Source organism: Elephas maximus, chromosome 22, assembly GCF_024166365.1.
Source record: "Elephas maximus indicus isolate mEleMax1 chromosome 22, mEleMax1 primary haplotype, whole genome shotgun sequence".
NCBI lineage: Eukaryota > Metazoa > Chordata > Mammalia > Proboscidea > Elephantidae > Elephas > Elephas maximus.
Genome location: NC_064840.1, coordinates 34,576,807 through 34,604,080, shown reverse-complemented (window position 1 = coordinate 34,604,080; position 27,274 = coordinate 34,576,807). Strand labels below are relative to the sequence as shown.

Below are 27,274 nucleotides of genomic sequence, written 5' to 3'. Positions count from 1 at the left end.
TTAGTTATCTAGTGCTGCTATAACAGAAATACCACAAGAGGCTAGAAGTCCAAATTCAGTGTGCCAGCTCTAGGGAAAGGTTTTCTCTCTCTGTCAGCTCTGGAGGAAGGTCCTTGCCTTTTCTGAGCTTCTGATCCTGGGCAATATTCATGTGGCTTGCCATGTGTCCTCCCCCTCTCTGCTTCCTTTGCTTGCTTGTTTAATCTCCTTTGTATCTCAAAAAAGATTGATTTAAGACACACCCTACACTAACCCTGCCTCATTAACAAAGACAATCCATTCCCAAATGGGATTATAAATATAGGCACAGAAGTTAGGATTTACAAAACATATTTTGGGGGACACAATTCAATCCATAACAGTATGTAAATTATATCAAAATTAAAAAAAAAAAACCCATTGCTGTCGAGTTGATTCCGACTCATAGTGACCCTACAGGACAGAGTAGAAATGCCCCATAGGGTTTTAAAAGAGTGGCTGGTGGATCCGAACTGCCTGCCTTTTGGTTAGCAGCTGAGCTCTTAATCACTGTGCCAAAATGCTCAAGATCTTCAGCCATCAGAGAGATGCAAATCCAAACCACAATAAGATATCACTTCATGCCCACTAGGATGGCTAAGATAAACAAAACAAAAAATGGGAAACAACAAATATTGTCAAGAATGCCATTACTGGTGGGAATGCAAAATAGGAAAGCCGCTGTGGAAAACAGTGTGGCAGTTCCTCAAAAAGTTAAACACAGAACTACCATATGACCTAGCACTTCCACTCCTATGTAGAAGTCTCAAGAGACTTAAAACGAGCAATGTGAACAGACACACGTATACCAGTGTTCATTGCAGCACTATTCACAATAGCCAAAAGGTAGAAACAACCTAAGTGTCTATCAACGAATGAATGGATAAATAAAGTGAGGTACGTACAGACAATGGAATAGTACTCAACTATGAAGAGAAATGAAGCCCTGATCCATGCTACAACATGGATGAACCTCAAAAACCTTATGTTTAATGAAATAAGTCAATCATAAAAGGACAAATATTATATGATCGAACTTGTAAGAAATAACAAGAATAGGCAAATGCATAGAGACCAAAGTTTATTAGTGGTTACCAGGGTCAAGAAAGGGAAATCCATTGTTTAGGAAGCATTGAGTTTTTGTTTATGGTGATGGAAATCTGGCAATGATTACAGGTGGTGGTTGCATAACTTGATTAATTAGTATCACTAAACTGCACAACTGAAAAAAGATGAATTGGCAAATGTTGTGTTATATATATATTTACAACAATAAAAGTATGTAATGAAAAAAAAAAGAATAAAGAAGCACAGATTTGTGGAGAAAATATCAAAGAATGTGCTGGTTGCTCTTCATTGTCCTCACATGCACTGTCCAATATGGTAGCCATTAGCCACACGTGGCTGTTTAAATTTTAAATTAATTAAAATTAAACTGATTTAGTTTTTCAGAGGGTACTAGCCAAGTTTCATGAATTCAATAGCTCTATGTGGATAGTGGCTACCATACCAGACAATGCAGATATGGAACATTTCCAACAACACAGTAAGTTCTGTTGGACAGTGTTGGTCCACACACTTAGAAATTTAGGACTGGGAGATTGGGCTGTTATATTATTTATTAAGTCAGAAAAGTCTGAGAGTTCAAGGGGGAATTAAAATAGCCACTAAAGCAGCATTCTGAGAGATGTCCTTATAATGATGTGTCTTAGGCAAAGGCTCAATTTCCAGATAAAACAGCCCAAGATTAGCCTCTCTCCTTGTATCCAGGATTCTTAAAAGTGAAGGATTTGATTTCAAAGGGGTAATTACTTATCTAGTGACCCATACATTCGAATAGCAGCCTCATGGTGCAAAAGAAGAGGGACCAAACAGATCTGTCTTTTTTGAAGTCGTATGTCTGGGCTACACAGTAAGAGAAAAGAGACAATTTACTCTTTATTTAGTCAAGCTACTCAACAATTCATATTATCAGGATAGTCCATGAACCAGAAAACTGGTCTTTAACCATGAAATGAGAAACAAGGTTGCTGTTCCTAAAGGGAAGTGTTTAATGGCACGCATGCCATACCTAGGCAATAAATAAGATGACCTCTTGAATTCAGGAAAAAGGACAACTCAAAGGTGAAATCTCAGGAGGTTTACATTCAAAACACATGACACTAAGATGAAGGCTTGCTGCCTTAAAAGAATTCTAAACCTAGCTAAACAAACAAAAACTTGTTGCTGATGAGTCAATTCTGGCTCAGAGAAACCCTACAGGACAGAGTAGAAGTGCCACTTTCTCCCACCAAGTGGCTGACGGGTTCAAACCACCAACCTTTCAGTTAGCTGCCAGCACTTAACCATTGCACCACCAGGGCTCCTTTTTAAAGCTAGCTACAACTATATTATTAACATATGTTTAAACTACCATTAAATGACAGATTCTGGAGTCAAGTTATAAAAATTCTAACGAAGATTCTATTTGGGAGTAAACCAAACTGCTACAGAAATGAAGAGTGGCACTCAAGAGAACATACCAGTGACTTCAATTTGAGAGAGGAGAGCAGTTTCATTTTATAAGAAGTTTTGAGGAAGTCAGAAAAAAAGGATAGGTTCTGGAACGCTTTCATTTAAGCAATGGTGGATCTTTTCAAAGCAACAATAAGTCTGTGACTGGGGCATGTGTCCTTTTTTCATTTTTAAGAGGTACAAGGGTTATTGGCTTTACTATGATGAAGTCTCAAGAGAATGTGGTTTGAAAAATACCAGTTAAATAAGATTTTTTTAGGTGGAAGCACCTGGAAAAAAGGGCTGGTCTAAATGGCTATGGTTGTTTCTGGTTGACATTATACACAAATATAAGTAACTGCTTTTGGACCTAATTTAGACATAACCTTTAAAGAAAATCTTTTTAACCTATAGAGATGTTTAATATAGATTTTATAATAGTTTAAAATTGGAAATAAATGGAATTTCCAACAAAAGAGACATGCTTAAATACATTTTTGGCTTATCAGTCAATGGTATATAAAATTTTTTAAAATTTATTTTTTGGTGAAAATATACACAGCAAAAGATATGCCATTTCAACAATTTCCACATGTACAATCTGGTGACACTGACCATATTCTTTAAGTTGGGCAACCATTTTTGCTGCCCTTTTTCAAATTATTGAACCACCATTAACATGAACTTACTGCTTCCTAAGCTTTTCACCTAACCTTCTTAGTTGCCATTATTATGACCTATTTTTGATGCCTTGACTATATGGTAAATGTTAAACCCTCATTGTCTTCAAGTGCTCACAGCTTACAGTAAACAAAGTTCCAAAAGACTGAACTAAGATGATAACTGAAACCCATAGAAAGAAATGAATAACACAGGAAATGATAAATGTGTGGGTTAAAATGGAAGACTCCATAAATACATTTTTTCTCATTTCTTCTCTTAACTTCTGTATAAATGGCATGGTGGGTGTGTCTGACCTCCTCTAACTTCACAAGGGGGAGAGAGAATCATCATCAACAGGCCAAGGCTGATTCCTATGAGGTGGAGGTTATACATGCCTCCACCCTCCAACCTTTTTACCAATTCTAACACCAACCATCCGTTCCAAGGCACTTTGTACTTCTCTGCTGGGTTCGATAATTTGTTGCAATGGCCACAGAGAACTTACAGGAAATATGGAGTTTTATTACGGAAGTAACCAGTTAACAATTCAGATTCAGGAATGCTCAGGATACAGTTGTTCCATCAGGACAACCTCTTCTCAGCTGTGCCCACAAGCATGCCTCTCTGGCCCCTGGCCTCTGCCTTGCTTGGGCAAGTGTCACAAAGCTGTTTTAGCTCTGCTGGTAAGTGCCCGGAGGCACCCCACTCTGCCAGTAAACCTCACCCTGAAGGTACTCAGCTCTCTCGCTACATGTGTCAGCAAAACTAGCTCCTCTGCCAAGTGCCTGGAGCCACCCCACTTCTCCAGCAAGCTTTCTGCCTGAAGGCACTCAGCTTTCTTGTTCTGTTGGCCAGTAGACTACCACACCATCTCCTACTGGTCTCCTGGTTCTGTTGCCTGTTTCTCTGCTGCTGCTTCTTGCCATCTCTGGTATTACAGCTCCCTCTGTCTGTCTCCTGGATCTAGAAGGTTCTCAGTGCAGGGATTTCAGGTCCAAAAGACACATTCCACTCCTGGCTCTTCTTTCTTGGTGGTATTGAGACCCTCCCTCCTGCCTCTGGGATGGCTCATTTTAAGCCTAGCAGAATGGCAACACTGACTGATGCCCTTGTTAGGATTCCATACACCTTATTTGCATGGTCCTACCTCCACAAGAGTGCCACACACCTTATTTCCATTATCTGCAAGCTATCTAATGCCCCTGGTGGGCCACAAGCACCTCATTTGCATAGTCCCACCCAGTCTTTCGGTGGGAGTTACAAGACCATGGCAAGAAAGGCCATATAAAAGTGATCCATCACACTGCAGCTTCATAAGAACACTTAAGATTATGTAAAACTATAATGCTGAAAACTAATTATTGGGTTTATAAGATGTAGTTAAAATATATCTATATATGTATATATAGATATATGTATACACACATACACACAGGCACACATATATGAGGGACAGCACAATGGGAGGGGAAGGGAATGGAGCTTTTAGAGTGAAATTTCTACATTTTAACAGAATTGAGAGAGTATGAATCTGAAACAGTTTTTGATAAGTTATGACGCATTTTGTAAGCTCAAGAACACTCACACAAGTAAACCCCTAAACATATACACACAAAGTAAAAAAAAAAAATTCAGAGGAACTAAGAGGGTGTGCTAAGTTTTTAAACACAAAAGCCAGTAAAGGAGGACAGAAACAAAAAGGACAAGGGACATACAGAAAACAAATAGCCAAATGGAAAATAGAGATTCAACCATATTAATAATTACATTAATGTGACTGGCACCTAAATCAAATGACAGAGGTTAACAGACTAGATAAGAAAAGCAAGATCCAATTATACGCTGTCAGCAAGACACACCTTAGATTTAAAGACACAAATAGGTTGATAGTAAAAGGAAAGAAAAAGGCATACTATGCGAATGCTAATCATAAGAGAGCTGGAATAGCTATATTACTATGAGAACTATCATTTGAGACAAAGAACTATCACTAAAGCCAAAAGAGTACATTTTACAACGATCAAAGGGAAGACAGAACAATAAAAAAGGCTCACACACCTAAAAATAATCTCGATACATGAAGCAAACCCTAATAGAACTGAAAGGAGAAACAGACACCTAAAAAGTAGTAACTGGAGATTTCAATACTGCATTCTCAATCACTGATAAAACAACTAGAAGGAAAAACGGAAGACTGGAACACTGTTGATCAATTCCATCTAACTGACATCTTTAGAACACTTCACTCCACAACAAAACACACATTTTTGTCAAGTATACCTGATTCATACTCCAGAACAGACTACACACTAGGCCATAGAACAAATCTCAAGAAATTTAAAAGAAATGAAATTATACAAAGTTCTCTAACCACAGAATTTTAAGAAATCAAAAACAGAAATGTGAGATGTTCTCAAATTCTGGAAATTAAACAATACACTAATAAATAACCCATGAGTCAAAGAGGACATCTCAAGGAAATTAAAAAAACACATTGAACTAAATGAAATATGAAACACATGTATCAATTTTTGAGTTGCAGGAAAGGCAGGGATTAAAGGGGAATTGATAGCTTTATAAGTTACAATCAATTTGACAGCAATGGGTGGGTTAAGTGCCAAGATCACATAAGAGGAAAGATCTCAGGTTAATGAGTTATGCTTCCACATTAAGAAACTAGGAAAAAAAAGCAAACCAAATCCAAAGTTAACAGAAAGAAAGCCATTAAGATTAGAGAGAAAATCCAGATGATTAACAGAAAAATACTACAAATTAATGAAACCACAATAGTCGGTGAAAAGATCAAGAAAACTGAAAAACCTTAGTTAGGCTAATTAAGAAAAAAAGGGAAGGCACAAATTACCAAAATCAGGAATGACAGGACATCACTACAAACACTAAAGAAATTATAAGGATTATGAGGGAATATCACAAACAATTTTATGGCAACATGTTAGAAAACTTAGGAAACTTGGATGAATTGCTAGAAATTCTAGACACAAACTCCAAAAATTGACACAACAAAAAACAGAAAATCTAAACAGATTTATAACGAATCAAGAAGTTGAATTAACATTAAAATAATAAAGAGGGACTAAGAAATATAATCGTATACCTTCCATATGGAAAGGAAGATATGGCGATACAAAGAAATACAAGTTAGTTTTAAAGTTAGGGATATAGGGGTAAATAGTAAGGTAACCACAAAGGAGACAAACTATCCTACTCATCAAAATGAAATACAAGGGAAAAATAGAGACTCAGCAGAAACAAAATCAACAACAAATGTGAGGAAAGGACAATATATAAAGAAAATTTACTCAGCACATAAAATCAAGTGGGAAAAAGAAGCTGTCAACACACAAAAAAAGACATCAAAATGATAGCACTAAACTCATACCTATCCATAATTACCCTGAATGTACATGAACTAAATGCACCAATAAAGAGACAGAGAGTGGCAGAATGGATTAAAAACCAAGATCCGTTTATATGCTGCCTACAAGAGACACACCTTAGACTTAGAAACACAAACTAAAACTCAAAGGATGGAAAAAAATATATCAAGCAAACAACAATCAAAAAACAGCAGGAGTGGCAATATTAATTTCTGAGAAAATAGACTTAAAAGTTAAATCCATCATAAAGGATAAGGAAGGACACTATATAATGATTAAAGGGACAATACACCAAGAAGATATAACCATATTAAATATTTATCCACCCAATGACAGGGCTGCAAGATACATAAAACAAACTCTATCAGCATTGAAAAGTGAGACAGACAGCTCCACAATAATAGTAGGAGACTTCAACACACCATTTTCGGTGAAGGACAGGACATCCAGAAAGAAGCTCAATAAAGACACAGAAGATCTAAATGCCACAATCAACCAACTTGACCTCGTAGACATACACAGAACACTCCACCCAACAGCAACCAAGTATACTTTCTTTTCTAGTGCACATGGAACATTCTCCAGAATAGACCACATATTAGGTCATAAAGCAAGCCTTAGCAGAATCCAAAACACTGAAATATTACAAAGCATCTTCTCTGACCATAAGGCCATAAAAGTGGAAATCAATAGCAGGAAAAGCAGGGAAAAGAAGTCAAACACTTGGAAACTGAACAATACCCTGCTCAAAAAAGACTGAATTATAGAAGACATTAAGGATGGAATAAAGAAATTCATAGACTCCAATGAGAATGAAAACACTTCCTATCAGAACCTTTGAGATACAGCAAAAGCAGTGCTCACAGGCCAGTTTATTTCAATAAATGCAGAGATCCAAAAAGAAGAAAGGGCCAAAATCAAAGAACTATCCCTATAACTTGAGCAAATAGAAAGAGAGCAACAAAAGAAACCCACAGGCACCAGAAGAAAACAAATAATAAAAATTAGAGCTGAACTAAATGAAATAGAAAACTGAAAAACTGAAAGAATTAACAAGACCAAAAGCTGGTTCTTTTGAAAAACTCAACAAAATTGATAAACCATTGGCCAAACTGACAAAAGAAAAACAGGAGAGGGAGCAAATAACCCAAATAAGAAATGAGATGGGCGATATTACAACAGACCCAACTGAAATTAAAAGAATCATAACAGATTACTGTGAAAAACTATACTCAAACAAATTCGAAAACCTAGAAGAAATGGATGAATTCCTAGAAACACACTACCTACCTAAACGAACAAAAACAGAGGTAGAACAACTAACATAACAAAAGAAGAGATTGAAAAGGTAATCAAAAAACTCCTGACAAAAAAAAGCCCTGGTCCGGACGGCTTCACTGCAGAGTTCTACCAAACTTTCAGAGAAGAGTTAACACCACTACTACTGAAGGTATTTCAGAGCATAGAAAAGGATGGAATACTATCAAGTTCATCTATGAAGCCACCATATCCCTGATACCAAAACCAGGTAAAGACATCACAAGAAAAGAAAATTATAGACCTATATCCCTCATGAATGTAGATGCAAAAATCCTCAACAAAATTCTAGCCAATAGAATTAACAACATATCAAAAAAATAATTCACCATGACCAAGTGGGATTCACACCAGGAATGCAGGGATGGTTCAACATTAGACAAACAATTAATGTAATCCACCACACAAATAAAACAAAAGACAAGAATCACATGATTTTATCCAATGATGCAGAAAAGGCATTTGACAAAGTTCAACACTCATTCATGATAAAAACTCTCAGCAAAATAGGAATAGAAGGAAAATTTCTCAACATAATAAAAGGTATTTATACAAAGCCAACAGCCAACATCATCCTAAATGGAGAGAGCCTGAAAACATTCCCATTGAGATCAGGAACCACACAAGGATGCCCTTTATCACCACTTATTCAACATAGTACTGGAAGTCCTACCCAGAGAAATCAGGCTAGATAAAGAAATAAAGGGCATCCAGATTGGCAAGGAAGAAGTAAAAGTATCTCTTTTTGCGGATGACATGATCTTACCCACAGAAAACCCTAAGGAATCCTCAAGAAAACTACTGAAACTAATAGAAGAGTTCAGCAGAGTATCGGGATACAAGATAAACATACAAAAATCAGCTGGATTCCTCTACACCAACAAAAAGAACATCGAAGAGGAAAGCACCAAATCAATGCCATTTACAGTAGCCCCCAAGAAGATAAAATACTTAGGAATAAATCTTACCAGAGATGTAAAAGACTTATACAAAAAAAACTACAGTACACTTCTGCAAGAAACCAAAAGAGACTTACGTAAGTGGAAGAACCTACCTTGCTCATGGATAGGAAGACTTAACATTACAAAAATGTCTATTCTACCAAAAGCGATCTATACATTTAATGCAATTCCGATCCAAATCTCAACGACATTCTTTAATGAGATGGAGAAACAAATCACCAATTTCATACGGAAGGGAAAGAGGCCCCGGATAAATAAGGTATTACTGAAAAAGAAGAACAAAGTGGGAGGCCTTACTTTACCTGATTTTAGAACCTATTATACTGCCACAGTAGTCAGAACAGCCTGGTACTGGTACAACAACAGATACATGGACCAATGGAACAGAATTGAGAATCCAGATATAAATCCATCCACATATGAGTGGTTGATATTTGACAAAGGCCCCAAAACTGTTAAATGGGGAAAAGACAGTCTTTTTAACAAATGGAGCTGGCATAACTGGATATCCATCTGCAAAAAAATGAAACAAGACCCATACCTCACTCCATGCACAAAAACTAACTCAAAATGGACCAAAGACCTAAATATAAAATCTAAAATGATAAAGATCATGGAAAAAAAAATAGGGACAATGTTAGGAGCCCTAATACATGGCATAAACAGTATAGAAAACATTATAAAGAACGTAGGGAAAAAAAAACTAGATAACTGGGAGCTCCTAAAAATCAAATACCTGTGCTCATCCAAAGACTTCACCAAAAGAATAAAAAGATTACCTACAGACTGGGAAAAAGTTTTTAGCTATGACATTTCTGATCAGCGCCTGATCTCTCAAATCTACATAATACTACAAAAACTCAACTGCAAAAAGACAAAGAACCCAATTAAAAAATGGACAAAAAATATGAATAGACACTTCACTAAAGAAGACATTCAGGTAGCTAACAGATATATGAGGAAATGTTCACGATCATTAACCATTAGAGAAATGCAGATCAAAACTACAATGAGATTTCATCTCACTCCAACAAGGTTGGCATTAATCCAAAAAACACAAAATAATAAATGTTGGAGAGGCTGTGGAGAGATTGGAACACTTCTACACTGCTGGTGGGAGTGTCAAATGGTACAACCACTTTGGAAATCGATTTGGCGCTTCCTTAAAAAGCTAGAAATAGAACTACCATATGATCCGGCAACCTCACTCCTTGGAATATATCCTAGAGAAATAAGAGCCTTTACACAAACAGATATATGCACACCCATGTTTATTACAATAGCAAAAACATGGAAGCAACCAAGGTGCCCATCAATGGATGAATGGATAAATTATGGTATATTCACACAATGGAATACTATGCATCAGTAAAGAACAGTGAGAAAACTGTGAAACATTTCATAACATGGAGGAACCTGGAAGGCATTATGCTGAGTGAAATTAGTCAGTTGCAAAAGGACAAATATTGTATAAGACCACTATTATAAGAACTTGAGAAATAGTTTAAACTGAGAAGAAAACATTCTTTTGTGGTTACGAGAAGGGGGAGGGCGGGAGGGTGGAAGAGGGGTATTCACTAATTAGATAGTAGATAAGAACTACTTTAGGTGAAGGGAAAGACAACACACAATACAGGGGAGGTCAGCACAATTGGACTAAACCAAAAGCAAAGAAGTTTCCTGAATAAACTGAATGCTTTGAAGGCCAGCGTAGCAGGGGCAGGGGTCTGGGGACCATGGTTTCAGGGGACATCTAAGTCAACTGGCATAATAAAATCTATTAACAAAACATTCTGCATCCCACTTTGAAGAGTGGCGTCTGGGGTCTTAAACGCTAGCAAGCAGCCATCTAAGATGCATCAATTGGTCTCAACCCACCTGGATCAAAGGAGAATGAAGAATACCAAGAGCACAAGGCAATTACGAGCCCAAGAGACAGAAAGGGTCCCATGAACCAGAGACGACTGCATCATTCTGAGATGATGCCCAGCTACAACCGATGACTGCCCTGACAGGGAAAACAACAGAGAACCCCTGAGGGAGCAGGACAGCAGTGGGATGCAGACCCCAAATTCTCATAAGACCAGACTTAATGGTATGACCAAGACTGGAAGGACCCTGGTGGTCATGGCCCCCAGACCTTCTGTTGGCCCAGGACAGGAACCATTCCCAAAGCCAAGTCTTCAGACATGGATTGGACTGGACAATGGGTTGAAGAGGGATGCTGGTGAGGAGTGAGCTTCTTGGATCAGGTGGATACTTGAGACTATGTTGGCAGCTCCTGCCAGGACGGGAGATGAGAGGGTGGAGTGGGTTTGAAGCTGGTGAAAAGGACACGAAAAGAGAGAGTGGAGGGAGAGAGCTGGCTGTCTCATTAGGGGGAGAGTATTTGGGAGTGTGTTTTTTTTTAGCAAGGTGTATATGGGTTTTTATGTGAGAGACTGACTTGATTTGTAAACTTTCACTTAAAGCAGAATAAAAATTATTAAAAAAAAAAAAAAAGAAGTTGAATTAGTAATTAAAAACTTTCCCCTAATGCAGACCCCAAATTCTCATAAAAAGACCAGACTGAATCGTAAAAACACCAGACTTAAAATAAAAAACCTCCCCCCAAAGAAAAGCCCAGTCCCAGAGGGCTTTCACTGATGAATTCTATCAAATATTCAGAGAAGATATAAGATCAATATTACCCTAATTTCAAAATTAGGCAACGACATAACAAGAAAAGAAAACCACATTCCAATTATTATAAGTATAGATGGAAAAGTCCCTGACAATTAATGTAATTGCTGTTAGATGTCATCAAGGTAGCTCTAGTTCATAGCAACCTTATGTATAAGAGATCAAAATGATGCCTGATCCTGTGCCATTGTCACAATCATTGCTGTGTTTGAGCCCACTGTTGCAGCCACTATGTCAATCCATCTCACTGAAGGTCTCCCTTCTTTTCCACTGACTTTACCAAGTAGAGGCTTTACTATGCATGATGTCTGTCTCCAGCAATTGGTCTTTCCTGATGACATGTCCAAAGTAAGCAAGACCAAGTCTTAGTAACCTTGATTCTAAGGAGCACTCTGGCTGTACTTACTCCAGGACAGATCTGTTTGTTGTTCTGGCAGTCCATGGTATACTCACAATATTCTTCACCAACAGCACAATTCAAATGCATCAATTCTTCTTTGGTGTTTTTTATTGTCCAGCTTTCACATGCATATGAGGTGATGAAAAAGAACATGACTTGGGGCAGGCACATCTTAAACATCAAAATGACATCTTTACTTTTTAACACTTTAACACACTATGTTAATAAAGAACAACATCCAAGTGATCATCTCAATAGATGCAGAAAAAGCACTTGACCAAATCCAACATCCTTTCATGGTTAAATACTTAAAAGAGGGAACTTCCTCAAACTGATAAAGGGTACATCGATCAAAACAGCCAACATCGTATTTAATGGTGAAGGATTAAATGCCTTCCTCTAAAATCAGTGGTGGGTTGGGTAAAATCAGAATCAAGGCAAGGAATTCTATTCTCACCACTTCTATTCAAAATTATACTGGATATTAAAGGTAATGCAATATTAAAACAAAAAAAATGAACAGAATCTCAACTAGAAAAGAAGATGTAACTGTCTTTATTTGCAGGTAACATGATCCGGTGTGTAGAAAATCCCAAGAATAAACTAAAAACTACAAGAGCTAATAAACAAGTTTAGTAAGTGAACAGGATACAAGATCAATATACAAAAGTCAACTGTATTTCTATATCCTAACAACAAACAATCCAAAAATGGAATTAAGAAAACAATTCTGTACATCACACATTAGAAAGAATAAAATACTTATTTCTTAGTTATCTAGTGCTGCTATAACACAAATACCACAGGTGGCTTTAACAAGCAGAAATTTATTCTCTCAGTTTAGGAGGCTGAAGTCTGAATTCAGGGCACCAGCTTTAGGGGAAGGCTTTCTCTTTCTGTTGGCTCTGGGGAAAAGCCCTTGTCTTTTTTCAACATCTGTGGGCCTGAAGTTCCTTGGAAATCTCCATGTGTCTTGGCATCAATCTTCTCCTGGGTTCTCAGTGCAGGAACCCCAGGTCCAAAGGATGTGCTCTGCTCCGGGCTCTCCTTTCTTCGTGGGAGTGAAGTCTCTCTCTCCTTTGCTCCCATCTCTCTTCTTTTATCTGTTGTAAGATAAATGGTGTGACTCAAGCAAGTGTGTGACCTGACTAAGGTGGTTACTTGAGTAAGGGCGGTGACTTAAGATACCCCAAACTAGTCCCACTTCACAGAGGTTTTCGGATTTACAACACAAAATGGAGGATGACTACATGATTACACAACTGCCAAGTTACATCATTAAAAAAAAAAAATTTTTTTATTACATAACTGCCAAACCACTGAGGATCACAAAATGGAGGATAATTAAATCAGACCACAAAATGGAGGATGAACACACAATATTGGGAATCATGGCCTAGCCAAGTCAACACATATTTTGGGGGACACAGTTCAATCCAGGACAATTATGAATAAATTTTAAAAAAGAAGTGCAGGACTTGTACACTGAAAGTGCAAATTATCACTGAAAGAAATTAAAGAGATCTAAATAAATGGAGAGATAGTCCACATTGAATGACTACAGGAGGCAATTCTCCCCAAGTCCACTGATAAATTCAAAGCAATCTCTATCAAAATCTCAGCAGGCTGTTTTATAGAAACTGACAAGTTATCCAACAATGTATGTGGAAATGCAAAGGACCTAGAATAGCCAAAACTATCCCGAAAAATACAAATTGGAGAACCAACACTATCTGATTTCAACTTATTATAAAGACACACTAATCAAGTAATTGGTGCATGAATAGGCATATCAATCAGTAGAACAAAACTGAAAGTCTAGAAATAAATTCTTATATTTATTTATGGTCAACTGATTTTCACAAAAAGTGTCAAGAGAATTAAATGGGGAAGGACAGTCTTCTCAACAAATGGTTCCGGGACAACTGAATATCCATGTCCACAAAAAAGAAAAACAAACTTATACCCTTACCTCATACTGTACAAAAAATAAACTCGAAATGAACCACAGACCTAAAATCTTTATGACCTTGGGTTAGACTAAGAGCTTAGATATGGCTCCAAAAGCATGATCCATTATAGGGGGAAAAGAAAAAAAAAAAAGATTAACTTGGACTTCATTGAAATTAAATATTTTTGTTCTTCAAAAGATACCATGAAGAAAATGAAAAGACAAGTTAACAGACTGGGAGAAAATATTTGTAAATCACATAGCTGATAACTGATTTATATTCACAATATATAAAGAATTCTTATAATTCAACAATAATATAAACAACCCAATATAAAAATGGGCAAACATTTAAACAGACTAAAAAGATATATGACTGACTAATAACCACAAGAAGAGAAACTTGACATATATTATTAGGCATTAAACAAACAAACAAGCTTCATGGGGACCCCATGTGTTTCAGAGTAGAACTGCATTCCCTAGAATTTTCAATGGCTGTCATCTTGCAGAAGTAGAATGTCAGACCTTGTCTTCTGAGGTACCTCTGGATGGATTCAAACCACCAACATTTCAGTTAGTAGCTGAGCACTTAACTGCTTTCATCACCCAGGCACTCCACAAAATATTTAGCCTTGCCAAAAATGATAATAATAAAAATGAATAAATACATAAACCTCCTCTGGGAATTAACATAAAGTCACATTTAAGAAATCAAGGTGAAGAACGTGTCACCAAAAGCGGATGCCATCCCACCACCTCCTCACCTGAGCTAAGAGCTAACTAACTGTTGGGTTGATGGAAGATTAGTATACACTCAATCTACTTCTAAATATTAAGGAAAATGAGTGAAGTGTGTAAAAAGAAATACTCACGAATATTCAAAGGGCAATGTTTAACAACAAAAGGGGCACTACCATATTTGGGCCAGTAATGCAAGCTGCAAATGAAAGATCTCTGTTGCCTATTCATCACAACTCTTTAAAAATGTAGTGTGGGGCCATACCAAAACAGGCAGCTTGCCATCTCTGAGTTAGGGCATTAATGTTCCATTTAAAATGATGAGCAACAGATGAGGCGTTCTACTACCACTTCATGCTCTTTAGGTCAAGGGTAAAAATGTATCTCTTCTTTTAAATGTTCACCACAAATTCAGCAGCGGGGAAAGTTTGAAGAGAGACTGAGGTGAGTGAATTTGTTCCAGGCTTCTCCAGGACTGGCAATGCTATGGGCTGGGGACCTTGGGAGCTCACAGAGAGACACAAGAGAGAACTACAGAGGTGGACCTTTTTACAAAAGGAGGTCCGCAGCACCTAAGAGAAAAAACATTTACGAATAAATCTAACCAGGGACATGAAGGACTTATACAATGAAAACTACAAAAGAAATTAAAGAAGATTTAAATAAACGGAAAGATGTTCCATGTTCATGGATTGGAAGACTCAATATTGTTAAGATGTCAACACTACCCAAAGTATCTATAGTTCAATGCAATCCCAATCAGAATTCCAATAGCTTTCTTTCCAGAAATAGAAAAACCAATCCTCAACTTTATACAGAATGGCAAGAGGCACCAAGCAGCCAAAGCAATGCTGAAAGAGAAGAGCAAAATAGGAGGATTCACACTTCCTGATTTTAAAACATACTATTTTTTTTGTGTGTTTTATACAGCTATAGCCCCCACATGTCTGTCAGTTTGTCTTACTGTGGGAGCTTGGGTGTTGCTTGATGCTGGAAGCTATGCCACCAGTATTCAAATACCGGCAGAGTAACCAATGGTGGACAGATTTCAGCTGAGCTTCCAGACTAAGACAGACTAGGAAGAAGGATCCAGCAGTCTACTTCCGAAAAGAATTAGCCAGTCAAATTGCATCGGGCAAATTTGCTGCAAAAGACCTCTTTAAAGTGTTGAAAAGCAAAGATGTCACCTTGAGGACTAAGGTGTGCTTGATCCAATCCATGGTGTTTTCAGTCGCCTTATATGCATGCAAAAGCTGGACAATGCATAACGAAGATTGAAGAAGAATTGACGCCTCTGAATTGTGGTGTTGGCGACGAATACAGAATATGCCATGGACTGCCAAAAGAACAAACAAATCTGTCTTGGAAGAAGTACAACCACAATGCTCCTTAGAAGCAAGGATGGCGAGACTATGTCTCACATACTTTGGACATGTTATTAGGAAGGAGCAGTCCCTGGAGAAAGACATCATGCCTGGCAAACCAGAAGGTCAGTGAAAAACAGGAAGAGCCTCAACGAGATTGATTGACACAGTGGCTGCAACAATGGGTTCAAGCATAACAACGATTGTGAGGATGGCGCAGTACCGGGCAATGTTTCATTCTGTTGTATGCAGGGTTGCTATGAGTCGGAACTGACTCGATGGCACCTAACAACAACAACATACAGCTACAGTAATCAGAACAGCTTGGTACTGGTATATATAACAACAGACACATAGAATCAAGAAATAAACTCACACATTTATGGTCACCTGATTTTTGACAAGTGTGCTAGGTCCATTCAATCGGGAAAGAATTTGTTCAATAAATGTTGTTGGGAAAATTGGATTTCCACGTGCAGAAAAACGAAACAGGACCTATGCCTCACACCGCACACAAAAACAAATTCACAAAATGGATTAAAGACTTAAATGTGAAAAGTTAAAACCATGAAATTCTTAGAAGAAAATGCAGAGGCAATGCTGTCAGCTTTTAACAATGGATTACCAAATGTATTAAGAAAGCACAAACAGCAAAAGACTACATAAATGGGACCTCATAAAAATTAAAAAACTTTCATTTATCAAAAGACTTTACCAAGAAAGTAAAGACAAGTTATCGACTGGGAGAATATTTTCAGAAACCATACATCCGGTAAGAATCTAATGACCAAAACATATATAAAACTGTGACAATGACAAGAAGACAAATGACCCAATCATAAAATGGACAAAGGACTTGAACAGACATTTCCCCAAAGAAAGACATTGAAATGGCCACCAGACACACGAAAAGAAGTTCAGCATCATTAGCCATCAGAGAGACGCAAATCAAAACCACAATGAAATAGCATTTCACTCCCACTAGAATGGCTAAGAAAAAAAACAGAGAATAACAAACTTGGGTGAGGATCAGGGGAAACTGAAACCCTTATCCATTACTGGTAGAAATGTAAAATGGTATAGCCATTGCTGAAAACACAACTAAAAATAGAACTACCATAAAACCAAAACCAAACTTGTTGCCATTGTGTCGATTTCAACTCATAGCGACCCCACAGGATAGAGCAGAACTGTCCCATAGGATTTTTAATGAACAGCTGGTGGATTCGAACTGCTGACCTTTTGGTTAGCAGCCAAGCTCTTAACCACTGCACCATCAAGGCTCCAGAACTACCACATGGCCCAGCAATTCTACTCCTGGGTATATACCCAAAAGACTTGAAAGCAGAGACTCAAAAAAACTTGTACACTAATGTTCATTGCAGCATAATAGCCAAAAGGTACAAACAACCTAAATGCTCATTAACAGATGAATGGATAAATAAAATGTGGTACATACATACAATGGAATACTACTCAGCTGCAGAAATGAAGTCTTTATACATGGCTACAGTATGGATGGAGCTTGAAGACATTATGCACAAAAGGACAAATATTATATGACCTCAATTACATAAAAAGAGAAGAAAAGGCAAATGTACAGAGACCATAGTTTATTAATGGTTACCAGGGGTGAGAGGGAGGGGGAAAAGGGGGGGTTAATGGTGATGGAAAAATTGAATTGATTAAGGGTAGGGTTGCACAGCCGATTATTGTAATTGCTGTCAACAGGTTGTACACCTGGTATAAAGTTGAACTGGCAAAAAGTTGTGTGATAGATATATTTACAACAATGACAAAAAAGAAAAAAAAAAAAGTAGCTGTGAGGCTGCTTATTTACAACCCAAAACCTTATAGGATTCAGTTCCTTGGTTTGGAGTTTTAGGGTCATGGTTTCATGGGGCATCCCAGTGAATTGGCCTCATAACGTGTTTTGTGCTTCTGTTCTACTTCCTAGTTCTTTGTGTAGTGGCTGGGGCAGGGACAGACTAACCAGTAAGCTTGGCACGCACCAGCTTACAGTAAGCAAGGTACGCAGGGGCTTAGTTGTGTCTACTTACTAATTGTAGTGAAAAACAAGTGAAATTGTGCACTACAGATTACTAAGCACAAGTAAGAGCGTGCATATCTTGATTATTGGGTAATTCGTCCTTGGCCTGGGGTTTTAAAAGCTTGCAAGTGGCCATCCAAGGCACAACAGAGGAAGAAATTTCAGGAATAGGAGGATATGGAACGTGTGGCTAATTGCCTCCACGAAAAACCGCCTCCTTTGCCAGGAGACCAGAACTGGATGGGGCCTAGCTACCATTACTGAACATTTTGATCAAAGATTCCATAGAAGAATCCTGATTAAAAGGGAGGAAAATGCAGAACAGAATTTCAAATTCTCATAGAAGCCAGACTTTGTGGAGCCATGGAGGGTGGATGAACCCCTGAAGCTAGTGCCCCAAGATAATCTTTAAACCTTAAACCAAAAATATTCCCTGAGCCTATGAGCGGCCATCTAGGATACTCTACTGGTCTCACTCTTTGGGGAGCAAGGAAGAATGAAGAAAACTAAAGACATAAGGGAAAGATTAGTCCAAAGGACTAACTGACGACATCTACCACTGCCTTCACCAGGCTGAGTCCAGTATAACGAGATGGTGCCCAGCTACCACCACTAACTGCTCCGACAGGGATCACAATAGAGGGTCCTGGACAGAGCTGGAGAAAAACGTAGAACAAAATTCTAACTCAAAAAGAAAGACCAGATTTGCTGGCCTGACAGAGACTGGAGAAACCCTGAGAGTATGGCCCCCGACACCCTTTCAGCTCAGTAACGAGGTCACTCCTGAGTTTCACCCTTCAGACAAAGATTGAACCAGGCCCATGGAACAAAACAAGACTAAAGGGGAGCACCAGGCCTGGGGCTGGGACTGGAAAGTAGGAGGGAACAGGAAAGCTGGTAATAGGGAACCCAGGGTTGAGAAGGGAGAGTGCTGACATGTCGTGGGGTTGTTAACCAGTGTCATACAACAATGTGTATACTGTCTGATGAGAAACCAGTTTGTCCTGTAAACTTTCATCTAAAGTTCATTAAAAAAAAAAATTCTCTGAAGTCTTCTTAAAACTGAACAATAGTTTAACTAGTAAAAAGATCTGTCTTAAGCACCACGCTGTATTAAGAACTACCTATATGGGATCGAACTGACAACAGCAACTTGAAAGATCAGACAGGAACCTTAAGAGGCAGTGAGTTTATGTTAATGAGGCAGGAACAATTCAGGAAAGGAGGGTGAGAATGGTTTATAACTTGAAGACATGTAATCAATGTCACTAAACTGCAAATGTAGAAACTATTGAATGGGTCTATGTTTTGTTGTTGTGTATATTCTCAACAACAAACAAAATTAATACAATCTGGAAAAATTTTTAAAAAGAGGTCTATTTCATGGAGAGCCCCTTCTCAATGACAAGACTTTACCAGCCACAATGGAGAGAATCTGTGAGGCACAGAACAGGCCCCTGGACTTTACTCCCGTGCTTTCATACTGGCCCCTGCGTAACCAGTCCTAGTGCAGGAAACAGTACACTTGTTCTTTTTTTTTTTATTTTATAGTTTCGGTCTTTATTAAAATGTTAAGGGAGTGGGAGAAGGGAGTAAGATTTATGTAAACCTACATGTGACAGACTGATTGGAATGGTAAATGTTCACTTGAAGCTTAATAAAAATTAAAAAAAAAATGTTAAGGGAGCTTGTTTTTACATCATTATTTATAATAGTGTCAGATATGAAATTATCAAAGGTTCGAAAGAAAATAATATATTGCACCTTATAATATTTAGAGTAATTACAAACAGCTGTTACAGAATTGACTCGACGGCAATGGGTGTGTTATAAATGTAAAAAGGTGTGTAACATACAAAGTTAACAGAAAATGACAAAGTATAAAACTATCAACACAAACTATTTTCCACACACCTTTGTAAAATACATATGCAAATACACTTGCTCTTCATAGCTCATCTGTATGTACTTAAGTCACCTATTTCAATCACTGTACAAATACTCCCCCCCTTTTTTTCTAATACAGTTTCATTCATTTTGGTCTACGACCTTTAAAACATACTGTAGTAGATGCTCTACTTGTCAACAATCTGTACAAGATCATCCTTACAGTCATAATATTACAATAAAAATAGGATAAAGCCTTAAATTATACCACTTTGGCTTCATAATTTCACATTTCCCTATGGAAAAAAAGCAGTACTCAACACTGTAATAGTTAAAGCAATTCACATTAACACTGAGAAAGAAAAAGCAAAGAAAGAAAGAGCAGCCCAACCATCCAGAAGCTGGCTCGGCACTCACAGCCAGGCTTTGTTTTCCTCCTAGTGGACAGAAATATCTCCTAGTGGACAGAGAATAACCTACCTCAGACAAGGTCTCTCTGAGGCCTTGAAAAAGTGAGACAAAGCAAGGCCACTTCATAATTTTATCTAAGTACAGACAAAACAAGTTTACTGTGGGACCCACGAAATACAAAATATCTCCCTCTTTGTTGGCTAAAATGAGGGACCATTGCTCTTGTCCGTACTCCCTTATAGATAAGATTTACTGACATACCTAATCATAAAATTACCCCCACTTTCTGACAGCATCCAATCTAGAACAAACCTCTACTTCCTTAGGCCTTTTCCAAATCTTTCAACCAAATTCCAAATCCTATAAAAGGTTCCTTATAACACCCTCTTACTGAGACATCCCACAGTCCCCATGGTGCATGGTTTCCTTTGTTGCAACAAGTAAATCCAACTTGTTCAACTTCAGGTGTGTCACAGGTGGTCTTTGGCTGGAGGGGACTGACAGCATCTAAACACTATGCTTTCTCTATACCCCTCTCATCCCCAAAACATCCCCCCACCAAAGAGCCACATGGACATTGTTAAAGAGAAGTGTACCAGAGAACCAGGAAGACTAAAATGCAGGTCATTTTGGAGACCTGCTGTGAATAGCAAACAGCAAAAACAGGCTAGATAAGGCCTCTCAAAAGTACTGCAACAACCTTTAGGAAAGCAAGCACTACAAGGTGAATATGCCATCACAAACAGCCAAAGGATACGTGATACTTTTAAAGAAACAGAAAAGAATCCATAAAGTTTAATAATTCCTCAATTAAGATTAAAAGTTTGCTTACACAACACATTCCCAAAAATACCTTCACAAGACTGCATGGAAAGGGGGTAGAGTAGTCAACAGAACAAAGATCTTTTTGAGGGAGGAAAAAAAAAAAAGGATTCAGCAGTTTCTTTTAAATAGAAAGGTCTTAACTTCATAGGTCCCAGAACAGTTTTTACTTTTCAAGTAAGTCCACTATATACGTAATCCTTCATTTCCCAAATCAAGGCAATATAAAAAGATTCTATATTCTCAAGGTAACTAAAAGGTTTTGAGCACCCAAGGTCCCCAGAGTTCAGGTAAGTAAAATTCTACTTACAGCTATACTGTTACTGATGTGTTTCATAAGACAAGTATCTGTGGCTTCTATTGTAGGATGACTGGGAAGACCCTGTAAAGCAGGTCCCTTTGTCAAGGGCACCACACAGCACTACTGGGGAACATGGCACAGTGTGGGCACTGGCATTGGCATTTCCAGACGTAGAGCCCATGGGGAAGAGGTTCTGGGTGTTCTCTTCCTCTTGTATATTTAGCACTACGGATGATGTTACAAAGGGGCTCTGGTGCTCAGGGGCCTCTCGTTAGCACACAAAACTCACAGCTTGTGCTAAACTTTTGGAGTTAATACTATTGATGACACTTTGCTGTGAGTTACTGACACCTGTCCAATATTTAAGGTGACAAAAGCAGCCAATATGAGATAAAATTCTCCTAACATTCCCATCAGGCTTACCTGTCAGAGCTATCACCTTCGATGCCAGATTCACAATGGCACTTTCTGCAGAGATAGGCTGTCTGATCAGGGCAGCTGGGTCAGTCATGTCAACAATCATTTCTTGAGCCTGCTCACCAACTTTCTCTTGAATGCATATAAATTCATCAGATTCCATTGTCAGTGTGTTGAATGCAATGTTGGCTGGATTAATTCCCAGGTTTTAGAGCTAAACTAAAATGAAGACTTGGTTAACGTAATTATTTTTTTCCTTCTGAAGAGAAAATGAAGAAAAAGTTAAGCAAGAGTTTAGAAAAAAGTTCCACTAAGTAAACATTCGAGGCAAACTCTGACTTGCCTTTCTATACCTTTAACAGATACAGCCAATGGGTCAAAAGTGACCTGTTAGTCAACCCTCAAGGAGTTTACAATCCAGCAGGCATGATGAGACACATACAAGGATAAGGGAAACACCAGGGCAGTGAAGAACACCATGAGTGGTATAGAAAGGAAGACACCAGGCTGGAGAGAGGGAAAGGCCCAGAAACAAACAGTATCAGAAAAGGCTTCACAGACAAGACTACTGAGGAGAGCCTTGGCAGGAAGAGAGTCTTGGAGAGGTGAAGGAGGGGCAAAAGGAAGAGAAAGGGAGAAAACATAAAAACTGGTTTTCTCCAAAAGGCAACGGTATCAAAGAACCAGTCAATAATTTTTGCTTAAAACATTTCCCTACATATCCTAAGTCTGTTTAAATTCAATTTAAATGAATTTCTAAGTCAGTTTGAATACTATTTGGGAGTCTAAGGTTAATAAAAAGTGAATAGGTCTAGTGCTTATCCCAGAGGCATAAGAAATGCATCTACTTGTGTAAACTGAAATTCAGGTATCTTTCGCCAAAGGCCATTTTATACACAGTGCCTGGCCTAAATAAAGATTTATTAATGAGATAAGTTTCAACGAAAAACCCTGAGAAAATACACAGTCATGAAATTTATACTGCCCTATAAGAAACCAGGGGGCAGTGGTGGTTCAGTGGTAGAATTCTCACCTTCCATGGGAGAAGCTTGGGTTCAAGTCCCACCCGATGCGCTGTATGTTCGGTCACCACTTGACTGTCAGTGGAGGCTTGCATGTTGCTATGATGCTAAAGGGGTTTCAGTGGAGCTCCCAGACTAGGACAGATGAAGAAGAAAGGCCTGGTGATCTACTTCCAAAAACCAGTCAGTAAAAACCCTATGTATCTTAATGGTCTGATCAGCAACCAATCATGGGGATGGTGCAGGACCAAGCAGCGTTTTGTTCTGTTTTGAATGGGGTTGCCATGAGTCTGGGGGTTGGACTCCATGGCAGCTAACAGCAGCAATATAAGGAGCCATTCCTATTTCTATAAATCCCCATGTCCCAACCCACCTACAAGGTACCTTTATTTCTAAACATTGTTCTGCTCAACCCAAACCTGACTGCTACTGACTTGATCCTTTAACATCTGGTAGCATTCAGCCACAGTTTCCTCAGGGAGAAGCAGCCAGCCACACAGCCTACTCACACCTCCGGAACCAGAGAACAGTGCTCTCCACAAAAGTTAAGTACGTGTATATATTTTACATGCTCCCCCCTCCACCCCCCGCAAGCTGGCTTCAGTGGCTGACTGACCTGGGACCGAGATAGGCCCTGTTGAGTGCCTACAGCCATCCTCCTGGCCTTGCAGAACGAATACATTTGCAACTGGGAGAAAAGATAATTTGCCAGCTCCACTTACCGGGGGAGCTCCGGACAGAAGCAGCTCCTGTCTAGGCATAAACAGTCCGTGGACTTTGAGTACCTTTCCCTTCTGCATGGACCTGTGTGGGCTTATTTCAGGAGAATAGGGCCTTGTTGGCAGGCTCCAATCGTTTCAGCTGTGTGGCAGAGAGGTGGGTGTTTGATGCTTGACGTTGCTTTGCCTATTAAACAGGGTCCTCACCTACCCTCACATCAAGGGCCTACGGACTGGCAGCTCCACTCAGGTCACCCAGCCACCCGTGACAGTGGTCCAAGGATAACTGGTACCTCCCAGTCCTTACAACCAAAAATACTGGGTGCCCATGGTGCGTGTGCAGAACCCACCCACCTATACACTGTAGGGAACAGGGACACACTTTCCTGAGAGACACGTGGGGATGATTCTCAGCCCCCTGCCTTGTTCAGAGCATGACCCCCTGCTGCAACCAGATACCAGTGCCTACACCAATCACCCCTGCCCCTCTAAGACTGTAGGACAGAGCCTGTACCACATACTTGATGATCAGCTACCCGGACACCTGAGTTGAATTTATACAAGAAAAGTGAATGGACTCCTAAACTGATATACCTGGTAGCGGCTCGAGACATTTGGGGATAGGACGTCAGAGCTCCAAAGGTGAAAATAATCAAGCTAGTTCACACAAGCAACCCATCTGGGCACACCAAAACAAAAAAAAGCAAAAAGCTATAACACAGTAAGCAAACATAAAATAAACTAATACAACAACTTATAGATGGCTTGGAGACAACAGTCAATATTAAGTCACATAAAGAAACAGACCATGATCACCTCAACAAGCTCTCAAAACAAAGAATCCAGGGATCTTCTTGATGAAAGTGCCTTCCTGGAATTACCAGAGTCAGAATACAAAAGATTAATATACAGAACCCTTCAAGACATCAGGAAGGAAATGAGGCAATATGCAGAACAAGCTAAGGAACACACAGATAAAGCAACTGAAGAAATTAAAAAGATTATTCAGGAACATAATGAAAAATTTAATAAGCTGGAAAAATCCATAGACAGACAGCAATCAGAAATTCAGAAGATTAACAATAAAATTACAGAAGCAGACAGCTCAATAGAAAGTCACAGAAGCAGATTTGAGAAAGTGGAAGGCAGAATTTCTGAACTTGAAGATAAAGCACTTGGCACTAATATATTTGAAGAAAAATCAGATAAAAGAATTTAAAAAAACAAAGAAACCGTAAGAATCATGTGGGACTCTATCAAGAGAAATAACCTACAAGTGATTGGAGTACCAGAACAGGGAGGGGTAACAGAAAATACAGACAGAATTGTTGAAGATTTGTTGGCAGAAAACTTCCCTGATATTGAGAAAGATGAGGAGATATCTATCCAAGATGCTCATCGAACTCCACATAAGGCAGATGTTAAAAGAAAGTCACCGAGACATAATCAAACTTGCCAAAACCAAAGATAAAGAGAGAATTTTAAGAGCAGCTAGGGATAAAAGAAAAGTCACCTACAAAGGAGAGCCAATAAGAACAAGCTCGGACTACTCGGCAGAAACCATGCAGGCAAGAAGGCAATGGGATGACTTATACAAAAAACTGAAGGAAAAAAATTGCCAGTCAAGAATCATATTTCCAGCAAAACTGTCTCCCACATATGAAGGTGAAATTAGGACATTTCCAGATAAACACAAGTTTAGGGAATTTGTAAAAGCCAAACCAAAACTACAAGAAATACTGAAGGGAGTTCTTTGGTTAGAAAATCAATAATATCAGGTATCAACCCAAGACTAGAACTCTGCGCAGAGCAATCAGAAGTCAAACCAGACAGGGAAATCAAAAAAATAAATCAAGATTAAAAAAAATGCTCAAAACAGGGTAACAGTGATGTTATTATGAAAAAGAAGCAACATTAAAACAATAAAGAGGGCCTAGCGATGGCACTAGTTTTTTTTTTTTTTTTTAAGAAATGTAGTCATAGATCTTCCATATGGAGAAGATAAGGCGATACAAAGAAATAAAAGTTAGGTTTAAATTTAGAAAAACAGGGGTAAATAATAGGGTAACCACAAAGGAGACAAACTATCCTACACATCAAAATAAAATACAAGAAAAAAATAGAGACTCAGCAGAAACAAAACCAACAATGAATATGAGGAAAGGACAATATATAGATAGAGATAATCCACTCAGCACATAAAATTAAGTGGGAAAAATGGTCGAACTGGTAAATATATTTTTAAAATATGTTAAAAAAATTGAGACAAATGAGGAAAGTTTACATTGATAAGGTATCTGACCCCATGTATCTGTCAATCTGTTGTACTATGGGGGCTTGCATGTTGCTGGGATGCTGGAAGCTATGCCACTGGTATTCAGATACCAACAGGGTCACCCATGGTGCACAGGTTTCAGCTGAGCTTCCAAACTAAGACAGACAAGGAAGAAGGATCCGGCAGCCTACTTCTGAAAAGCATTAGCCAGTGAAAACCTTATGAATAGCAGCGGAACACTGTCTGATACAGTGCCGAAGATGAGCCCCCCAGGTTGGAAGGCACTCAGAAGATGACTGGGGAAGAGCTGCCTCCTCAAAGTAGAGTCGACCTTAATGATGTGTGGATAGAGTCAAGCTTTCGGGACTTTCATTTGCTGGTATGGCACAACTCAAAATGAGAAGAAACAGTTGCAAACATCCATTAATAATCGGGACCTGAAATGTATGAAGTATGAATCTAGGAAAATTGGAAACCATGAAAAATGAAATGGAATGCATAAACATTGATATCCTAGGCATTAGAGAGCTAAAATGGACTGGTATTGGTCATTTCAAATTGGACAATCATATTGTCTACTATGCTAGGAATGACAATTTTAAGAGAAATGGGGTTGCATTTGTTGTCAGAAAGAACATTTCAAGATCTATCCTGAAGTACAACACTGTCAGTGATAGGATAATATCCATACACCTACAAGGAAGACCAGTTAATACGACTATTATTCAAATTTACACACTAACCACTAAGGCCACAGATGAAGAAATTGAAGATTTTTACCAGCTTCTACAGTCTGAAATTGGTCAAACATGCAATCAGGATGCACTGATAATTACTGGTGATTGGAACACAGAAGTTGGAAACAAAGAAGAAGGATTGGTAGTTGGAAAATATGGCCTTGGAGATAGAAACGATGCCAGAGATCACATGACAGAATTTTGCAAGACTGAGGACTTCATCACAAATGCCTTTTTTCACCAACAAAAATGGTGACTACACATGTGGACCTTGCCAAACAAAATACGCAGGAATCAAATCCACAACATCTGTGGAAAGTGATGATGGAAAAGCTCAATATCATCAGTCAGAACAAGGCCAAAGGCCAGCTATGAACAGACAACCAGTTGCTCATATGCAAGTTCAAGTTGAAACTGAAGAAAATTACAAGTCAACAAGAGCCAAAGTATGACCTTGAAAATATCCCACCTGAATTCACAGACCACCTCAAGAACAGATTTGACACACTGAATACTGATGACCGAAGACAAGAAAAGTTGTGGGATGACATCAAGGACATCATCCAAGAAGAAAGCAAAAGGTCATTAAAAGGACGAGAAAGAAAGACCAAAAGGTACGTCAGATGAGATTCTGAAACTTGCTG

The 27,274-nt window shown here is 38.6% G+C and overlaps 1 protein-coding gene across 1 annotated transcript in view; it reads right to left on the bottom strand.

Annotated features, from left to right (window-relative positions):
• The window catches only part of CLTCL1 (clathrin heavy chain like 1), a gene marked incomplete at its 5' end in the record, with an annotated part of 165,335 nt that extends 143,256 nt beyond the window's left edge, over positions 1 to 22,079 (bottom strand). Inside the window, 2 exon segments of the mRNA XM_049865479.1 lie at positions 4,219 to 4,230; positions 21,884 to 22,079. Of these exon segments, the coding sequence (XP_049721436.1) occupies positions 4,219 to 4,230; positions 21,884 to 22,079 (208 nt within the window).
• Positions 22,080 to 27,274: the final 5,195 nt, after the last annotated feature.